Source organism: Grus americana, chromosome 1 (assembly GCF_028858705.1).
Source record: "Grus americana isolate bGruAme1 chromosome 1, bGruAme1.mat, whole genome shotgun sequence".
NCBI lineage: Eukaryota > Metazoa > Chordata > Aves > Gruiformes > Gruidae > Grus > Grus americana.
Window position 1 is genome coordinate 219,320,476 of NC_072852.1, and position 16,463 is coordinate 219,336,938.

A 16,463-nucleotide genomic window follows, 5' to 3' on the forward strand; every position below is an offset into this window, starting at 1 on the left:
GAAAAGTACTAGGAGCAAATTGCTTTACTAAATATTTCTTTTGATCTTGTATATACAGATGGGCTTGATATGAAAAGCCACCCTAAAAATCGATCTCGGTCAATAATTAAAAATTTCCCTCATTCTGTCGAGTGCTACACGAATAGGACATGTAGGTTTATTTCTGCAATGCCTTTGCATCCCACAGGGGCAAAGTGGGGGGGTCTTCAGCTCCTCGGCTTTCAATTCTTTACACCCTCAGTCACCTCTTTTGCCTCCCACACTGCTTGGTTCAGCTTCAGAGGCTTTTCCCCTCATCCCAGGACAGTCAGCTGGATCTTCTGTCCCTAGTGACTCCTTCCCCTAATCGAGAAGCGGGTGTTTGATGGCTCCTGAGGAACTGCGGCACGGGCTGCTGGAGCAGAGCAGCACGGCGCTGAGCTGAGCTCTTGCAGGCACGACTGCTCTCCCATCGCTGTCTTTCATGCCTGACCCTTTGGCCATGTGAAAACTTGATTTATTCTTTTTTTTTTCCTGATAGCAGATGAGGTCTTAGAGAGAGAGTGTGTGTGTGTGGGTGTGTGAGTGTGTGCAGACAAACTCTGGGACAAATCTCAGTCAGTTTGTGTTCCTCAGTTATGCAAAACGTGTTCATTTCCAGCTGAATAGAGACACGTGCATTTTCCCTGATCGGCGGTGGCAAGAGGCGAGGATGTGCTGCTGTGACCACCAGCTGGTCAGCTGGCGCTTTTAAGATGCACTAAATTTAACTGCATTTGCAGAGAAGCCTGTTTGGAATATTTCTGTGGAAATCCCCCCCTGCTTGCCCCAGCCTCTCATCGCTGAGCATCACAGGCGACCGCCCGTGCTCCCGGGGCAGTGACGCTGCCCAGGAAAGCAGGCAGCTTCCAGAGTGCTTAAATGGAGACCTGGTGTTTGCTGTTGGGTTTTCTAATGGCCTCAGGCAGACAAAACACCACTTCGGGTTCTTGGTCTTATTTGAGCCTCTGAATGTCTTCCTTTCCATTTAACCTTTTTGGCAGCTGTAAAGCACAAATCCATTTTCCTTCCATCAGGGTTAGTTTGGTTAATTGACCTGCAGGTTTAGCTGATAAAGCTCCCTAAAACATTTTGCCATACTTAAACAAAAAGGGAAGAAATCGATACGGAGTCGCATATAATGGGGCTACTTCTCATCTCAGAGCGAGATGTTATCTCTTGTGGTCTGACAGCATTCGGTTCAGCACAAACATTGACCTTTCTCTGCCTGTGTCTCTCTCCCCCTCCATCCCCGCTTCCCTCTCCTGTCCGGGTGCCTCAGCCTTGCAGGGACCAGCCAGGGCTGCTCCTCCTCCTGCCGCGGGAGCAGCCAGACCCGTTCCCAGGGCTGACCTCCAGGTCTCCATCCCACCTCTCCTCCTTGCCCAGGAGCACCTGGCCCCAGGCTCTTGCCCTGCCTGTGCTGCTGAGAAGCTTTCAGGCACTTCCCAAAGGGCTGAGCACCAAATCTCCTGAAACCCTGGGTATATAAATATTTGGGACTGCAACCGGGGGAGACTAAATGGTGCACTGCTCTTTCCTCATTGTCTGCTGATGTGCACAGACCAGACAGTGACCCAGGGGTTGGTCCACTGTGGCTTTTCCTCGGTTGATGCGATGGATAGGCATGAGGGCAGCTGCACAGGGGTTTCTTGGCTCTCAGGAGCCTGTCCTTCCAACACCGTTGTAGCTGGGGTGCGTGGGGGGTCTCATAGCAGGGCTTTTATTCCAAGACACTATTATTTCCAGACCCCCGGACCACCGGTGTGTGAGATGTCATCTTCCAACAGGACTGGGTCCAGTCCCCTGATCTTCATCCTCACCAGCATTCCCGGTCTGCCGATGAGCAGCTACTGGATGGCATTGCCTCTCTGCTGCCTGTACCTCCTCATGCTCCTGGGGAACTGCACCTTACTCTGGGTAATAAAGACAGACCACAGCCTCCATACACCGATGTATTATCTCCTCTCCATGCTGGCCATGGCAGACCTGGGCTTGTCTCTTTCCACCCTGCCCACCATGCTGGCCATTTTCTGGTTTGAATCCACCTCCCTCCGTTTTGAGGCGTGCATTGTCCAGATGTACTTCATCCACTCCTTCTCTGCCATCGAGTCTGGGGTCCTGGTGGCCATGGCCTTCGACCGCTTTGTTGCTATTTGTTACCCTTTGCGCTATGCCTCTGTCCTGACGAGCTCCCTGATAATGAAGGCGGGGGGGATGATCTTCATGCGGGGCATCTGTGTGGTGCTACCCGTTGCCATCCTTATTAAGAAGATGCCTTTCTGCAGGTCCCGTGTCCTGTCTCACTCCTTCTGCCTGCACCAGGACATGCTGAGGCTGGTCTGTGGTGATGTCAGGGTCAACAGCTTGTACGGGCTGACCGCGGTGATACTCACCAAGGGCCTGGACTCCCTGACCATCCTCCTGTCTTACACGATGATCATCAGAGCCATCTTGAACATCGTCTCCCAGGAAGCACAAGCCAAAGCCTTTAGCACGTGCATCTCCCACCTCTCTGCTGTCCTGATCTTCTACATCCCGCTCATTGGCTTGTCCATCATCCACAGGTTTGGGAAGCACCTGCCCCCCCTCACTCACACGCTCCTGGCTGATGCCTACCTCCTGGTGCCGCCTGTCCTGAACCCGCTCGTGTACAGCTGGAAAACCAAGCAGATCCGCAGGCGGATCCTCATCCTGCTCTGCCGGAGGAGGACCCAGCAGCAGGTCTAGTCCCAGAGCAGCAATGCCCCAAAGCCAGTCTCCTCCTTCCTTTCCTCTCCAGACTGGTTGCTCATGGGCAATATCGTCTCCCAGAGAAAGTTACTCGTGCCAGAAGAAACCTGTCACTTCTTCTGCAATACAGTTCTTTTCCTCTCCATGGAGCGATGGATTATGACAATTCACATTTTGGGATGCCCCATTTCTCAGAAAGCCTGCAGGAGGGCAGAGCTGCTGTGGCTGTGATGAAGCTGCCCTCCCTGCGGGTACGGAGAGAGAAGACTGCTGAGAGCAGGCTTTCATCAAGGCATTCACGGCTAACGGCAGTTTTGGTCTCTGAAGACAGACAAACAGTGTTTCCAGACTTGTGCTTTTAATTACAACATCCCTATATCTGTCCATTATATGAAACTGTCAGTTCCCAGGGTGATGTGATCATATGAGACCCCTCAGCTCTTGTTATACAAACAGTGCGATTCTTTACCATTATGGAGGACAGACAGGTACTAATGACCTAAGGACACAAAATGAGAAAACTGGGTCTGCAAGGGGAGTGTATCGTTTTTACCGTCTCAGATGATATCATCTGCTCTGCCTATCACTCTTTCGGGAACATCATGAAAATCTCCCCCCACCTCCCAGGTTATGATCCAAATGGGGGTAGGCTGGTCTGGACTGGAGCTATAGGGTGCAATGGGCGTGCAATGCAATCCAAACGCACCCTGCGACACGTGGTGCTATCTGTATATTGCCACGTTTCCTTAGGGATGCGTGTGATGTATGTGACACGCTTCATGCCCGGGCTGGCTGAGCTGCACCGTTCAGAGCATCAGGCTGTCATTATGGAGCCTCCACCCTGTCCCAAGTTAATCTACCTCCTGATTAACCGCCCTTGTCACTGAGTACAATAATCCTCCCTGCAAGCCAAACAAGACTTTGTCATGTCTGCAGGGTCATACCAAACCATTTTCTCCTTTCTGCCCCCAAATCAGTGCCTTCGGTCTTTCTTGTGGGCCAGCCTCCTCCTCTGCGCTCTCTCAGCCCAGCTTTTGCCTCGTCCCAGTAGCTGAGCGGTCGAGAAGGAGGGAGAAAGGTGAAAACAGGAGAAAGAGAACCCATGACCTTGCATGTGAGGGGGCAGCAGCCCTCGTCTCATGGGAGAGAGCACGCTGCAGTGATGCTGGGGAGGGATGGATGCAGAGGAAACCAACAATTTCAGTTCAGGCACTTGGCAGGGTCAGTGTCCAGCCATGCACACAAGAGCTACGAGGTCAGGATCAGGACTGGAGCTTGGGATGCCCTGGCCGTCTGTAAGCAGGTCCCAGCAAACTGGGAGACGCTGTGCACCGCAGGGATGCGCTGGAGAGCTTTGGCAGTGAGAAAAAAAGTAGTGTTCCTTTTTAGGGGTTTGTTTGGGGGTTTTTTGGCTGGTTGGGGTTTTTTTCCCCCACCCCCTACAGATCCAAAATCTGCTTTGGTAAATGTACTGAGAGCTTCTCCCAGCTGTCCTAGGTGCTGCTATGGAGAATCCAAACAGCGAGGATCAGTGCCGTGAAAGGGAGTTAGATGCTTTTTTTTTTTGGCAATAACGAGAGAGTTATGGGAAGATTCTACCTGGGTTTTTCTTTTTCATCAGGGGAAGGAGATGCTCCATCTCTTCCACAGTCTCTCTGGTACTGTCACAGGAAGGTGTCAAGCAGTAAAACTGGCAAGTACGCATGGGTGTTGCTGTGCATGCTGCAAAGCGTCATGTCGATCAGATGCTGGGAAGGGACTGGTGTCTGCAGGAGAAAAGACATACTCCGTGCAAAAATAAAGGTGGATGCAAGGCAAACGTGAGCGTTTAACATGCAGACTCTGGGCCTCGTGGCTGGGAAGCTGCCAGAAGTCTCTTCTGTATTTTTGCAAGGGTCTGTAAAGTAGATGTCTGAAGACAGGGAATTTGTGCATGTCCATTTGTGCCTGCTGAAATTGTCAAGCTGGTCCAATCTGCCCACAAGAGATCAGAAGCTGGGGACCTAACCACGGAGACCTCAGCGCTCATCAGTGTTGCGCTGTGCAATAACCACAGGCACGTTGTTGTGTGAGCACACGAAGGAGCAGTTTATCCCGTGCTTGAACGTTTTGCTAAATCCAGCGATCCAGACTGGGCGAGCCGTGGGGAAGAGCAAATGTTGCTGTAATCGTCTTGTGGACCGTAGAGAGCAGCTCCCACGGGTACAGAGCAGTTCCCTTGGAGGTTAATGCGGCTGATGCATGTCAGCTGCTGACAAATCCGGCAGCTGCTTTGAACCATTTATCTCACAGGCGAAATCCACAACTGGGTTAAGCGACGAGCGCTTCTCTCATTTCAGCCAAGCAGTGCTGATTGACACCGCGGCGCTCAGTCACCCAGCCCCAAACGGCCCCTGCATCTCAGAACCACAGAACCCCAGACTGGTTTGGGTGGGCAGGGACCTCCCAGCCCACCCAGTGCCACCCCTGCCATGGGCAGGGACACCCTCCACTAGCCCAGCTTGCCCAAAGCCCCATCCAACCTGGCCTTCAACACTGCCAGGGAGCCAGGGGCATCCACAGCTTCTCTGGGCACCCTGTGCCAGGGCCTCAGCACCCTCACAGGGAAGGATTTCTGCCTCACATCCCATCTCCATCTCCCCTCCTGCAGTTTCTCCTTCCAGGGACAGATGCGATATGATAACTTGTCCATCCGGCACTAATGGGGCAATGGGGCTTCCCAGCCCTCCGGGAGGTGGCCTTCCACCCAAGAATTAGAGCGCAGCTAATGCACTGCAGCCCTGAAAGGTCTGTGTGATGCTGAATGATGAAATCCACAGTAATGTTAGTTCGTATTTATCCTAAGAACACCTCACCCACTTCACAGAACAATGTGGCCAGGTACCTTGCTGCCTGTTGATTTAGGTCTGCAGTATGAAATGTGCTACCCTGAGGCTTGCATGCATTCGCCATACCTGCAGCTCCCCCTAAACCCGGCTGTTCTCCAGCTGTCTCTGAGTCACAGCGATTCGCCAGTTTCATTTAATAATTGACAGAACCACACGTTTCCCTAACGTTTGCTGTTTGCTTTTCTGTGTTTGACTTTCCATCGATGGCGCCAAAAGCAATAATGTACATACCAATTTTTCTACAAGTGCTTTCCACCTGTCGATCCCTTTCTCTTATCTACATTTGCTCAGCCCTGTACCTACATACTACATTTCCCATCACAAAATTCCTTTTTGCCAGCAAACAGCGTAAGTTGTCAACTTCTACTTCACACCAGCACCTTCACAGCCTGGTAAGTGAAGCAGCTCTGATGATGCTACACAGGGATCTGGAAATAAACGATGTCCAGACACTGCCTCACTTGCTGGTGCTTCTTGTCAACATTTGTGTTCGTCATATTTTAGTTGGGTGTGCGACTTTCCTACTGAAATAGCTAACCATGCAGCGCCCCTGCAACAGATCCAGCTGGTTTTGTATTAACATATTTCATAGGGGTTTTCTTCCAAGAAAGGGGGACAGGTCTCTGCAGCAGCACAACTTTCTTACTGGTAAAACCTCATCTGCTCTGTAAGACATAAAAAACAGCACCCAACTATGAAGTTAAAGGAGTCTACAGACAAACTACGAAGTTAAAGGAGTCTACAGACAAGCTCTGAAACTGGGTCAGATCTGGGATACTCTGCTGCGTACCACTGATATTTGGGGGATTTTTCTTTTTATTATTTTTAGTAGCAACCATCCAATTCCTCAGCTTATGCATCTTGGGATTTCACCACTATGAGGTCCTGTTAAATTCCAGGGAACTTTGTAGTAAATCAACATGAATGGGGTGATCCTGAGAAGGATTACATGTTCATTGGGAAAGTTTGTTTTATCTTTGGAAAGGGACATGGACTGATGTTCTGACCTAAAGACCACAAAAAATCCTCTGTTTACGCCTCCATATCCATATGTTTGCACATTGCCGGACAAAGCAGCTTTAGCTCCATGTAAACAAATTCCATACATTAATATCAACCTTGAGAATAAAGTAGATAATGGTTGAGGCCAAAACGAATTGGGCGTTTCAAGTACACAAACTGGGACACCATAAAAGGGCATATGGCTTTTCAAAGTGATGAGGAATAACTCCAAAATTCAGTTTCTGAGTTTCCCTAGATTCAGCTCTGCATTCAGTGTCCCAAATTTGGGACTAGATGGGGGTCTGGGGTCCAAGCTCCCATGGCAGTCAGAGGAGGTGAGTCACTGCAGTCTGTGGAGCCGTGGAGCACATCTGCTCTACGGTGAACTGAGATGATCCGTAGGTCCAGACAAGGAAACTTCAAACTAAATGCCACCCCCAAAATACCATCCTAGGTAATGAACCATCTTATATTTCACTCCATGGGTGTGATTCATTGGAGGTATTTCTAGCTCTGTAGGTCATGCATGAATAAACCCTCAGGTTTTGCCCCACAAGTGTCCTTCAAAAGCTCAAGATGGGTTATGCTGTGTGGGTTTCAGGATTTGCAGAATAATCCTAGTCTCCAGCTGTGGGAGAAAATGAAGCATGGTGGTTGCTGATCTCGTTGGATCACGTGGGGACCTGTCCAGCCCGTGCCTGGGAGCTGCTGCCCACTGTCACCAGGGGATGGCTCTCCCATGTCCTCTCCCTCCTCCTCCTCCTCCTCCTCCTCCTCCTCTTCCTCCTCCTCCTCCTCCTCCTTCTCCTCCTCCTCCTCTCAGCACCTCAGTCAAGTGTGGTGAGTCTTGTGGCTCTTGGCCCTACAATTGTGCCTCTTCTTGCAGACAAGAGGAGTTTATCCAGCCTCATTTAGAAACCTGTGAACGCACTTCACTGTGATGGATGGGCCAGATGATTTCTTCAAGTCCCATTTGAACAAATTGTCTATGATTTCTAGGATCAGCACAGAACAGACAGCATAAAACTGTACCAACATGGCTCTGATGGTCCTTAGGGCACTTGGTTAGGCATTCATCTCTGATTCTATTGCAGGGTACTGCATTACTGACTCTGGGCTACCGTGTCCAGAAACTATTGCTCAGCAACAGCAGCATCTTTAATCATCAAACACCCATCCTGATTTCTGTCCAGCCTCTGTGCTCTAATCTCCTTATACTCACTAGAAATTCTACATCCTCCATATTGCAAAGGTGAAAAGAAGCTTCCATGCACCCGGATATATATTGTGTTTTGTGCAAGTTCTTACATCCAGTCCTACCTTTTCTGATACTGCCAGCCTTGCCAAGCCTGATTTGGTCTAATTCCATGGAAATTGCCTTCAGCACCTGCACTCCCCACACCTTCTTCCTCAATGAGGTTAGGTCAGTTGTGTGTTCCTATTTCAGTGCTCTTCAGTGATTTCATCAGACAAATACCTCATTCCTCCTAACCTTGTTAATGGAGAAAGCAGGAGCGGTGACATTTTCCAGAAATACCTGCATTGTCCTCTCAGCCTCTGGCTTTGTTAAATAAAACCCCAGAGGGCAGTGAAGATGACCTCTGTAGACATAAAGGCCAACAACCTGTGGGACCTGAGTATGGTACCCTGTGGCTGGCCCGACACTCCTTGTGGTGTCTCATCTTCTGACCCCTGTGGTCATGCTGGACATCCAGGAAAAGCACCTCAGAGCCCCCAAACCAGCACCTCTCCCACCAGCCTTCCCTGATTCCCCCTTCTCCTGCAGGGACTCGTGCTTGTGCGGAGCCTGGGGAAACGTCTCCATGTGCCCAGAGCTGCCAGCCCAAACACCGGGCAGCTCTGCGGGGCTAACCTCCAGGCCGTCCAAAGAACCACTGCCCACAAAATCGCTTCTCAAAGAAACTGGAGGATTTATGAATGCAAATTCTAATGGAAATTTCCCCTGCAATCCTTTGGATTGCATCTCTGGTTACACTGGTATTTCTCCTTTGGCTGGTGTTTTCTGTTGGCTTTGCTTCCACCCCATCTCTTTGAGAAATACAACCAGTCTGTGAAACAAACAAACAAAAAATTGTATATGCATGAGATTCCGACTTCACTCAACGTCAGAGTTACTCACATGTCAATTTTCAAATCCACTTGATTCTTCCCCCAGTCCCTTTTGAGAGCAGAGCCATCTGATAACATTTTCTCAATTGCCAGATTGAATTTTAACCGGTTTGATGATGTCACAGTGATTTATTTTGAGGAAATCATTGCAGATTAGCAACATAAGATTGTTACTATCTCTCCTCTCAGCTCTGCTCTCATTTCCTCGCCACTGTTACTGAGATGCCCGTTGTGATATCTTTTTAAATTCGCGATGTAAATCCGACAGCCGCTCTGCTCTTTGAGAGACGGCGTTAACCCACCTCACCAGGCACAGCCTCCCCGTCAGCACAGACACCGGGAGCAGTACGAAGGCTGGAGATGGCTGGTGGTGATTATCGAGCTTCCGTACACGTGTATTTCAGCAGGGACGACGCCGTGGTGCAGCCCAGCGCTCTGCTCCGTAACACACAGACGTTACAGCAGACGCGTTCGGCCTTATCAGCATGAAGCTACTTCAACCTACAGAACACAAAACACGTTGATGAGATCAAAACCCAAGGTCTTTTCAACCTTTTCAAATTGATACTCTGGAATTTTTGTCTCTTTAAACCTTGAGAAACAGGGTGAAGACAAATGTGAAATTCCTGCAGCACACGTGCATTGTGATCCGGCCACCCTGATCCAGGTGGGGCCAGGCAATCTGGAAACCCTTTGGATTAATTAATTGGCACCATGCTTTTTCCTTCTGAGAAGGAAACCATCCTGCAGAGCAGACCACGGCTGCCTCTGCCCCCAGCAAGCACCTGGATCCATTTGGCCCCGGTTTAGGCACTTGGGGATGCACCTAAAAGTGAAGTATGCTTTCCACACATACTTTTTTTGTTGTTTTTTGGCAAAACCATGGTCTCTACAGCTAATGCCATGCCCTCTCCTTGTGCCAGCCTTTCCTGGCACAGCTGTGCTGTGGATAGTGAGCAGAGGAGGTAGAAACCGTGCTTGCAAGGGAGTCCCTAAGGAACGATGCTTGTCCAAGAGTTACGGCATGCAATGCTGAGTTTTGGAGGCAGGCACGACTCTCACTGAGATCACACACTGGCAGCGAGTTTCACAGCTTTGCCTTGACATTCCTTCCCACTCAGGTTAGATTTATTGCACCCCAGCTGTTTTTTACAGCCTCCAGACAATCTTATCCTGCTGGTGGAGGTTTGGGACACGCTGTATATGATGCTGCTTTGAGTTTGTATTTTAGCAAATTATATGCAGGTTGTGTTGACCTACGTTCACCTCTCTGAATCACCTCTATCTACCAGCTTCTCTTAATATGAGAAAATGAAATACAGGGCTTTGCAATGTTTGCAGATTTCTCTGGGATTATTTGATTTTCCACCCTGCACACTAAAAGCAGAGAGCCTCCTGCCTTTGCGACGGGACTCGCTGTCCTTTCTGCATTTTCTGCATCCCCCCGTTGTATTATTTACCTGATGTACCAAGTCAGGCATTAAATATGTCAATGTTTGCCCGTACAAGAGCTCATTCACTTCTTCAGGATGAAGCGCTGGGGACTGAGGATCTCCTGTGTGTCACTCATGGTAGCACAGGAAATTGGTTGTCACCACTCCACTTTACCCAGGGTCTTTTTGTGATGATTTCAATTAAAGACACTATTTTTCTGCTGAAACAGTCCAGGCAGCTTGGCCTCTGAACGAGTTGCAGTTGTACAGGCTTAAAAGTGCTCCGTGCAGGTTTAACTGCTCTGCTCCCTGTAGAAGACCATGATGGATTTGCATTGTCAGCTTCTATAATTTCTTCCAGGCTCTAAGCTGAGGTCACCCTGTTGTCACAAGGTGGTGAAGTTAAAGCAGACCGGCTTTAGGATGGATAATAGAGCTGGAGACTGCGGTGCTCTTGCAGAAGACTGACTTCTATTAGCAACCACTGAACGAGGGTTTTTACTTGAGCAGCAAGGTGATGAACACTAAATACAGCAACGCAGCTGTACTACAGAACCTGGGAGACTTTGGGAGGGTTTTGCCCACATCTACAGCATGGTGCTGTCCTGGCAGGGCACTCAGCACAGGACAGGAGCCAGCGAGGGTTTCTGCAGTTTTGGAAGTTGCCGAGAAGCCCTCCATGGAAATACATGAACAGAGCCACATCTGGGCTTCACCACCTCTTGATCCTGCCTTTCACAGTTGTGGTGGGTTGACCCTGGCTGGAGGCCAGGTGCCCACCAGAGCCGCTCTCTCACTCCCCTCATTCACCAAACAGGGGAGAAAAGGCATAACGAAATGCTTGTAGGTCGAGATAAGGACAGGGAGAGATCACTCACTAATTGTTGTCACGAGCAAAACAGACCAAACTTAGAGAGGGAATTCATCTAATTTATTACTAGGCAAAACAGAGTAGAGGAATGAGAAATAAAATCAACTCTCAAAACACTTCCCCCCACCCCTCCCATCTTCCCGGGCTCAACTTCACTCCCGGCTTCAACCTTCCCCCCCCTCAGCGGCACAGGGGGACGGGGAATGGGGGTTACGGTCAGTTCATCTCACGGTGTTTCTGCCGCTTCTTCATCCTCAGGGGGAGGACTCCTCTCATCATTCCCCTGCTCCAGCATGGAGTCCCTCTCACGGGGTGCAGACCTTCAGGAGCAAACTGCTCCAGCGTGGGGTCCCCCACGGGGTCACAAGTCCTGCCAGCAAACCTGCCCTGGCGTGGGCTCCCCTCTTCACGGGTCCACCGGTCCGGCCTGGAACTTGCTCCAGCATGGGCTTCCCATGGGATCATAGTCTCCTTCAGGTGCCTCCACCTGCTCTGGCGTGGGGTCCTCCACGGGCTGCAGGTGGAATCTCTACACCCCCTCATCCTTCCTCCATGGGCTGCAGGGGGACAGCCTGCTTCACCATGGCCTTCACCACAGGCTGCAGGGGGATCTCTGCTCCGGCGCCTGGAGCTCCTCCTCCCCCTCCATCTGCACTGACCTGGGTGTCTGCAGAGTTTCTTACATCTTCTCACTCCTCTCTCTGGCTGCAAAAGCTCTCTCTAAGTTTTTTTCTTCTTCTTAAATATGTTATCACAGAGGCGCTGATGGGCTCGGCCTTGGCCAGCGGCGGGCCCGTCTTAGAGCCGGCTGGCATTGGCTCTGTCAGACACAGGGGGAGCTTCTGGCAGCTTCTCACAGAAGCCACCCCTGTAACCCCCCCGCTACCAAAACCTTGCCACGCAAACCCAACACAACAGTTCAGACTACAAAAAGTCTTGCAGCCAGCTTAGATACCTCAGACACAGAGTGCAGGAGAGCCACCGTTGATACCAGGCACAGCAGCAAGGCTGCGGGCAGAAGGGAGGGACCTCCCTTCCTCTTTCAACACCATTAAAGTTCCAGGGTTGAAGTGATGACATTTGCAGAGGCTTGTGCAGATGAGGTGTCTGCAGCAAACTCTGTTTCCAGGTCCAGACCCTGATCCAGGGTCATGACTTAGGGACGTGGTTTAGTGGTGAACTCAGTAGTGTAAGGTTAATGGTTGGACTTGATGATCTTAAGGGTCTTTTCCAACTTAAATGATTCTATGATTCTACAACTTCCCACCACAAGTCAAAGCCCAGCCCCATGACATCCTTCTCCAGCATCTACCCACACCTTTCAGGACAGGATTGTCGTTCCGACCTCACCAGTTCCACCACCTTTGACCACAACCCTCAACACACACACAGGGCAGGGACCAGCAACAACTGCCGGCTGCAAGGAGCTGCTGGATCTTAGGTGTCTAACCCACCACACCTGCCCTGGGTGGTGAGCTGGTGCTAGAAGCTCCACAGGAGAGGGATTCCCCCTAATGCTAAGGCCCAAGGAAGATCCCAAAGCAGGAGAGCTGCCCGGCTCCGGTGTTACATGGTCCTTTGGGGAATCTGTCATTAGAGCAGCTGGTCTGTGTCCAGGTCCTGCTGAGCTCTTTTCCTCAGTGCTATTTTTGAGCCTCAGTAAATGGCTGACTTGGGAAAATGTTGCATCACTGCTGGTGATGTTGGAGCTGCTGGTGCCAAGGCGGTCAGCTGCTCCTTTGGTGGCAAGCGGGAGGGACAGCCTGCCAAGGAGAAGAGATTACTTCTGGGCTGCAATCTCTCTTTCCAGGCAGCTGGGATATTTTTGTGCAGCTCGACACAGCCAAAGGAATCTGCGTGTGATCAAACAGCCTTTGTACTTGTGAAACTTTCTGAAGCAGAGAAGGACGGGCGATGTGCACCCTTCCTCCCCTGCCCTGGATCTGCAACCCTGAGGGACACTGCTGGGCTGGTGGGAGGTGAAACCTCCCCAGCAGCAGCCGTTGGGTCTCACCTTTCAGTTCAGGTCTGTGTGTGGATGGACAGACAGCGGAATCCCTCACCAGGAGAAAAGAATGAATCCAGAGTTGGTGTCACTGTGGTGATTTTATGTAGCAATGATGCTCCTGTTCTCCTGGATCTTCCTCAACCCTTTCCTCATTCTTTATTTGTGTGTCTCCAATGAGCGTCACCTTCCTAAGTGTTCTGAGCGCGCTTGTTTTGAACAGGGTTTTGTAAAGGCTTCTACATGGGAGGACCAAGCCCCCACCTTTCCCTTCCCTCCTCACCATCCCTTCTCACACTCCTGTCAGTACTCGCACACTGAACTCTGGCCTGTACAGTAAATATGATTAGGACTGGGTTAGGCTCAAATTATAAACATTTCCAGCAAATAGACTGATGTGTGCCAAGTAGTGGCTGTGTTCCCCTTAGCTGTCATTCTGGGAAAGCAGTTTGGGCTTTTTTTTTGGTTTTGGGGTTTTTTTGGGTTTTTTTGTTTTTTTAAGATGGGAAAATAGATGAACAGATCCTCACACCCTTCCCTATAGACATGCAATACCTACGCTTCTGGGAAAAGAGATTAAGCAGAAAACCAGCAAGAGTGACTTGATGGGAGCACAGTATGCAAACATCACTGCAGGAAGCTCGGTGCATGTGGGTGAGCCTTGAGACACAAATTGGAGGTAATCGTAGGATTTTGAGCATATCTGGCAAAAGATGAAATTATCTTACACTGTACAATAGGTATGGGGGGTGATTCAAGCAAGATCAGTGTTGGGCATTTTATAGTGGCTGCTGGAAGCCTGAGCCCTTTCTCTCATTCAGCTGCGGGTCTGCTGGATAACCCTGAGCAGACGTTTTCATCTCCAAGACATTCTCTCGTCCCAGCAGACCCCATGCAGCCCCTCTCTGTGCCATGCATACAGCCAGGCTGCTCAGCACCCTGGTCTTGAGAGGACCCTCAAGCATGACATTCATGCTAGAAATAGATTATCATTTTGGCACACGCAAGATGGCCAACGAGGGGAAATTTTGTCTCTGGCAGTTCCTAGGGGTGATGCTGCAGTTTGCAAACCAGATCATTGCTTCCAGCTGCATAGATGAGGGTTTGCTCAACACAGCTTGTCTGCAGCCTGCCAGGGTAGGAGGCTGAATGAACAATGCTGGAAACTGCCTGATATGTAGAGTAAAATGATGGCAGAGAGTCCCAAGGGAAAGAAACTAAATGTGCCAGGATGTGTGAAAAATGAGCGTGTGCATGCAACTAGGCTATGAGTAGAGCAGGGAAAGAGATACCGCAGATGGATGAGACCAAAAAGATTCAAGGTTATACCTTTTCTGGAGAACTGTGGAAAAAATAGGTCTGGGAGGGGCCTGGAGAGGGTCTCTCACCTGTGCCTTTGCCCTGAGACAGGATCAGCTCAGCTGAAAAAGTTACTGAGAGACGTTCAGGAAAACCATCTGTGGTGGTGACTCCATGCCCACGCCAATCTGCTGCCCGGTTTCACTGTCCGCCCCTCAGGTTTCCTTCCTGCCAGTTCAGCCCGTGACACTTCGTCTTGTCCCCGCAGGTTATTCCCACCTCTCTGCAGCATCGCTTTGCTTCGCTGCAGGACACTTTCCTCTCCCTGCTACCTCTGAGTCCACCTTCTGCTTTCGCTCTGCACTGTGGCATCTCAGCCGCTCTGAACCCATCACACCACGTTTGAGTTCTGTTCTCAGCATGGCCAGCTGTGACGCAGCGTTCAGTTTCCGACATAAAGACATTGTTCTCTGGCTAAAGCCTGTTTGCTCTGAAGACCGTAAGAACTATTCTACTAGATCAAATTAAAGGTCCCTCCATCCTGCCATCCTGCCTTGAAGAGTGGCTAGCAGTGGCCATTTAGGAAGGTAATTTACAGTTTATCCTTCCCTTAGCACACGTCCCAGCATCTAGCAATCAATTTAGAGCCTTTCTGAACAGGAGGCAGCACCTCAGCCATCATGTTTAATAGAAATCAATGAATCTCTCACCCATGGATTTGTCTAATACCTTGTTGAACCTGTATATACTTTGGGCTCCCACAACATCCAGCAGTGAGGAGTTCATAATTTCATTATGAGATCTTTAAAAAAAAGTAAATTTTTATTTGTTTTAAATCTTCTGCCTGTTATTTTCAGGGTGTGTTCTCCCCCTCCTAGTTCACATAGTGTGAGAAAGTACAAATAATCACCCCATGTGTATCTTCTCCTCCCCATTCGTTATCTCATAGACCTTCCTTGTATTGCTTTATTGTCTCTTCTCAAGGCTGAAGAGTCATTTTCTGATAATCTCCACTTCTATAGCAGCTTCCCTGAAGTGGTCAGGCTGTTAGACTAGATGATCATTGTAGGTCCCTTCCAACCAACTAGCCTAGCCTAGCCTAGCCTAGCCTAGCCTATCCTAGCCTGGCCTAGCCTAGCCTAGCCTAGCCTAGCCTAGCCTATCCTATCCTAGCCCATCCTGTCCTGTCCTGTCCATTAAGATGAGTGTAATGAGGGCACAATGAGGCACATCACCCTGGCTGTGAGGTTTAACAACCAGGTAGGAGCAGGCAGCTGTCTTAATGTTTGTAAATTAATTGTTCTTTGGCACTAGGGTCACCCAGCACCGGGTGGTCCAGGATCATGCCAATAAACCCTTTAACCTCTAAAATGAGGTGACCACATCATGCAGACACCTGAGCCCCTGCCTGGGACTCGCTGAAGCGCTGGTTGCTCAGGTCAGCAGCATGCCAGGGACTGTGGTAGCAATTTACTGGTGTCCATCGTGGGCGGTGTCCCAGCACAGTCTGGTTTACAGAAGCATCTCAAGTCCGGTGGCTGCATTTACTACAGACGCCTCACACGAGAATGGGCAAGCCCATTAGGTGTCCAGTGTCTTGGTTTGGCAGCCACAGAAACAGGGGTTAATAACAATTTCCACTTCACAGCTGAGGTGGCCAAGATAAACTTATTACCGCGAGACATCTGGATACAACAGGCTTCTGGGCCATCTGAGGGGATATCCACTAATGTGTCCGTGTTTGGCTTTGTAATATTTAGTTTGTTTTTATTGTGCAAGATATTATGATTTTAATTAAACATTTTGTATCTCACTGGTCACAGGGGGGATAGCTAGGACTTCACCACTGTTATTCCCTCGGAGAGATGCTGCAAGCACTCTTCTTGCAAAACTTATCATTATTTGCATTACAGATCCATTCTCACAATAAAAATTATGTGTATTGCCAGCATGCTGCAGCATTGCCAGCCATAAATCACAGGGAGCTATAAACGTCACCCAACAAACTATCAGGAGAAAATCATGCCTGCTGGGAGAGCATCATAAATGGAAAAGATCATTTACTTCACACACTATTTTCACTG

General features: G+C 49.8%; 1 protein-coding gene across 1 annotated transcript; it reads left to right on the forward strand.

The window, feature by feature from the left end:
• Positions 1–1,791: 1,791 nt before the first annotated feature.
• On the forward strand, positions 1,792–2,748 carry LOC129201935 (olfactory receptor 51H1-like). Its single transcript, XM_054813930.1, has one exon. The coding sequence runs from the start codon at positions 1,792–1,794 to the stop codon at positions 2,746–2,748; it is 957 nt and encodes a 318-aa protein (XP_054669905.1).
• The last annotated feature ends 13,715 nt before the right edge of the window (positions 2,749–16,463 follow it).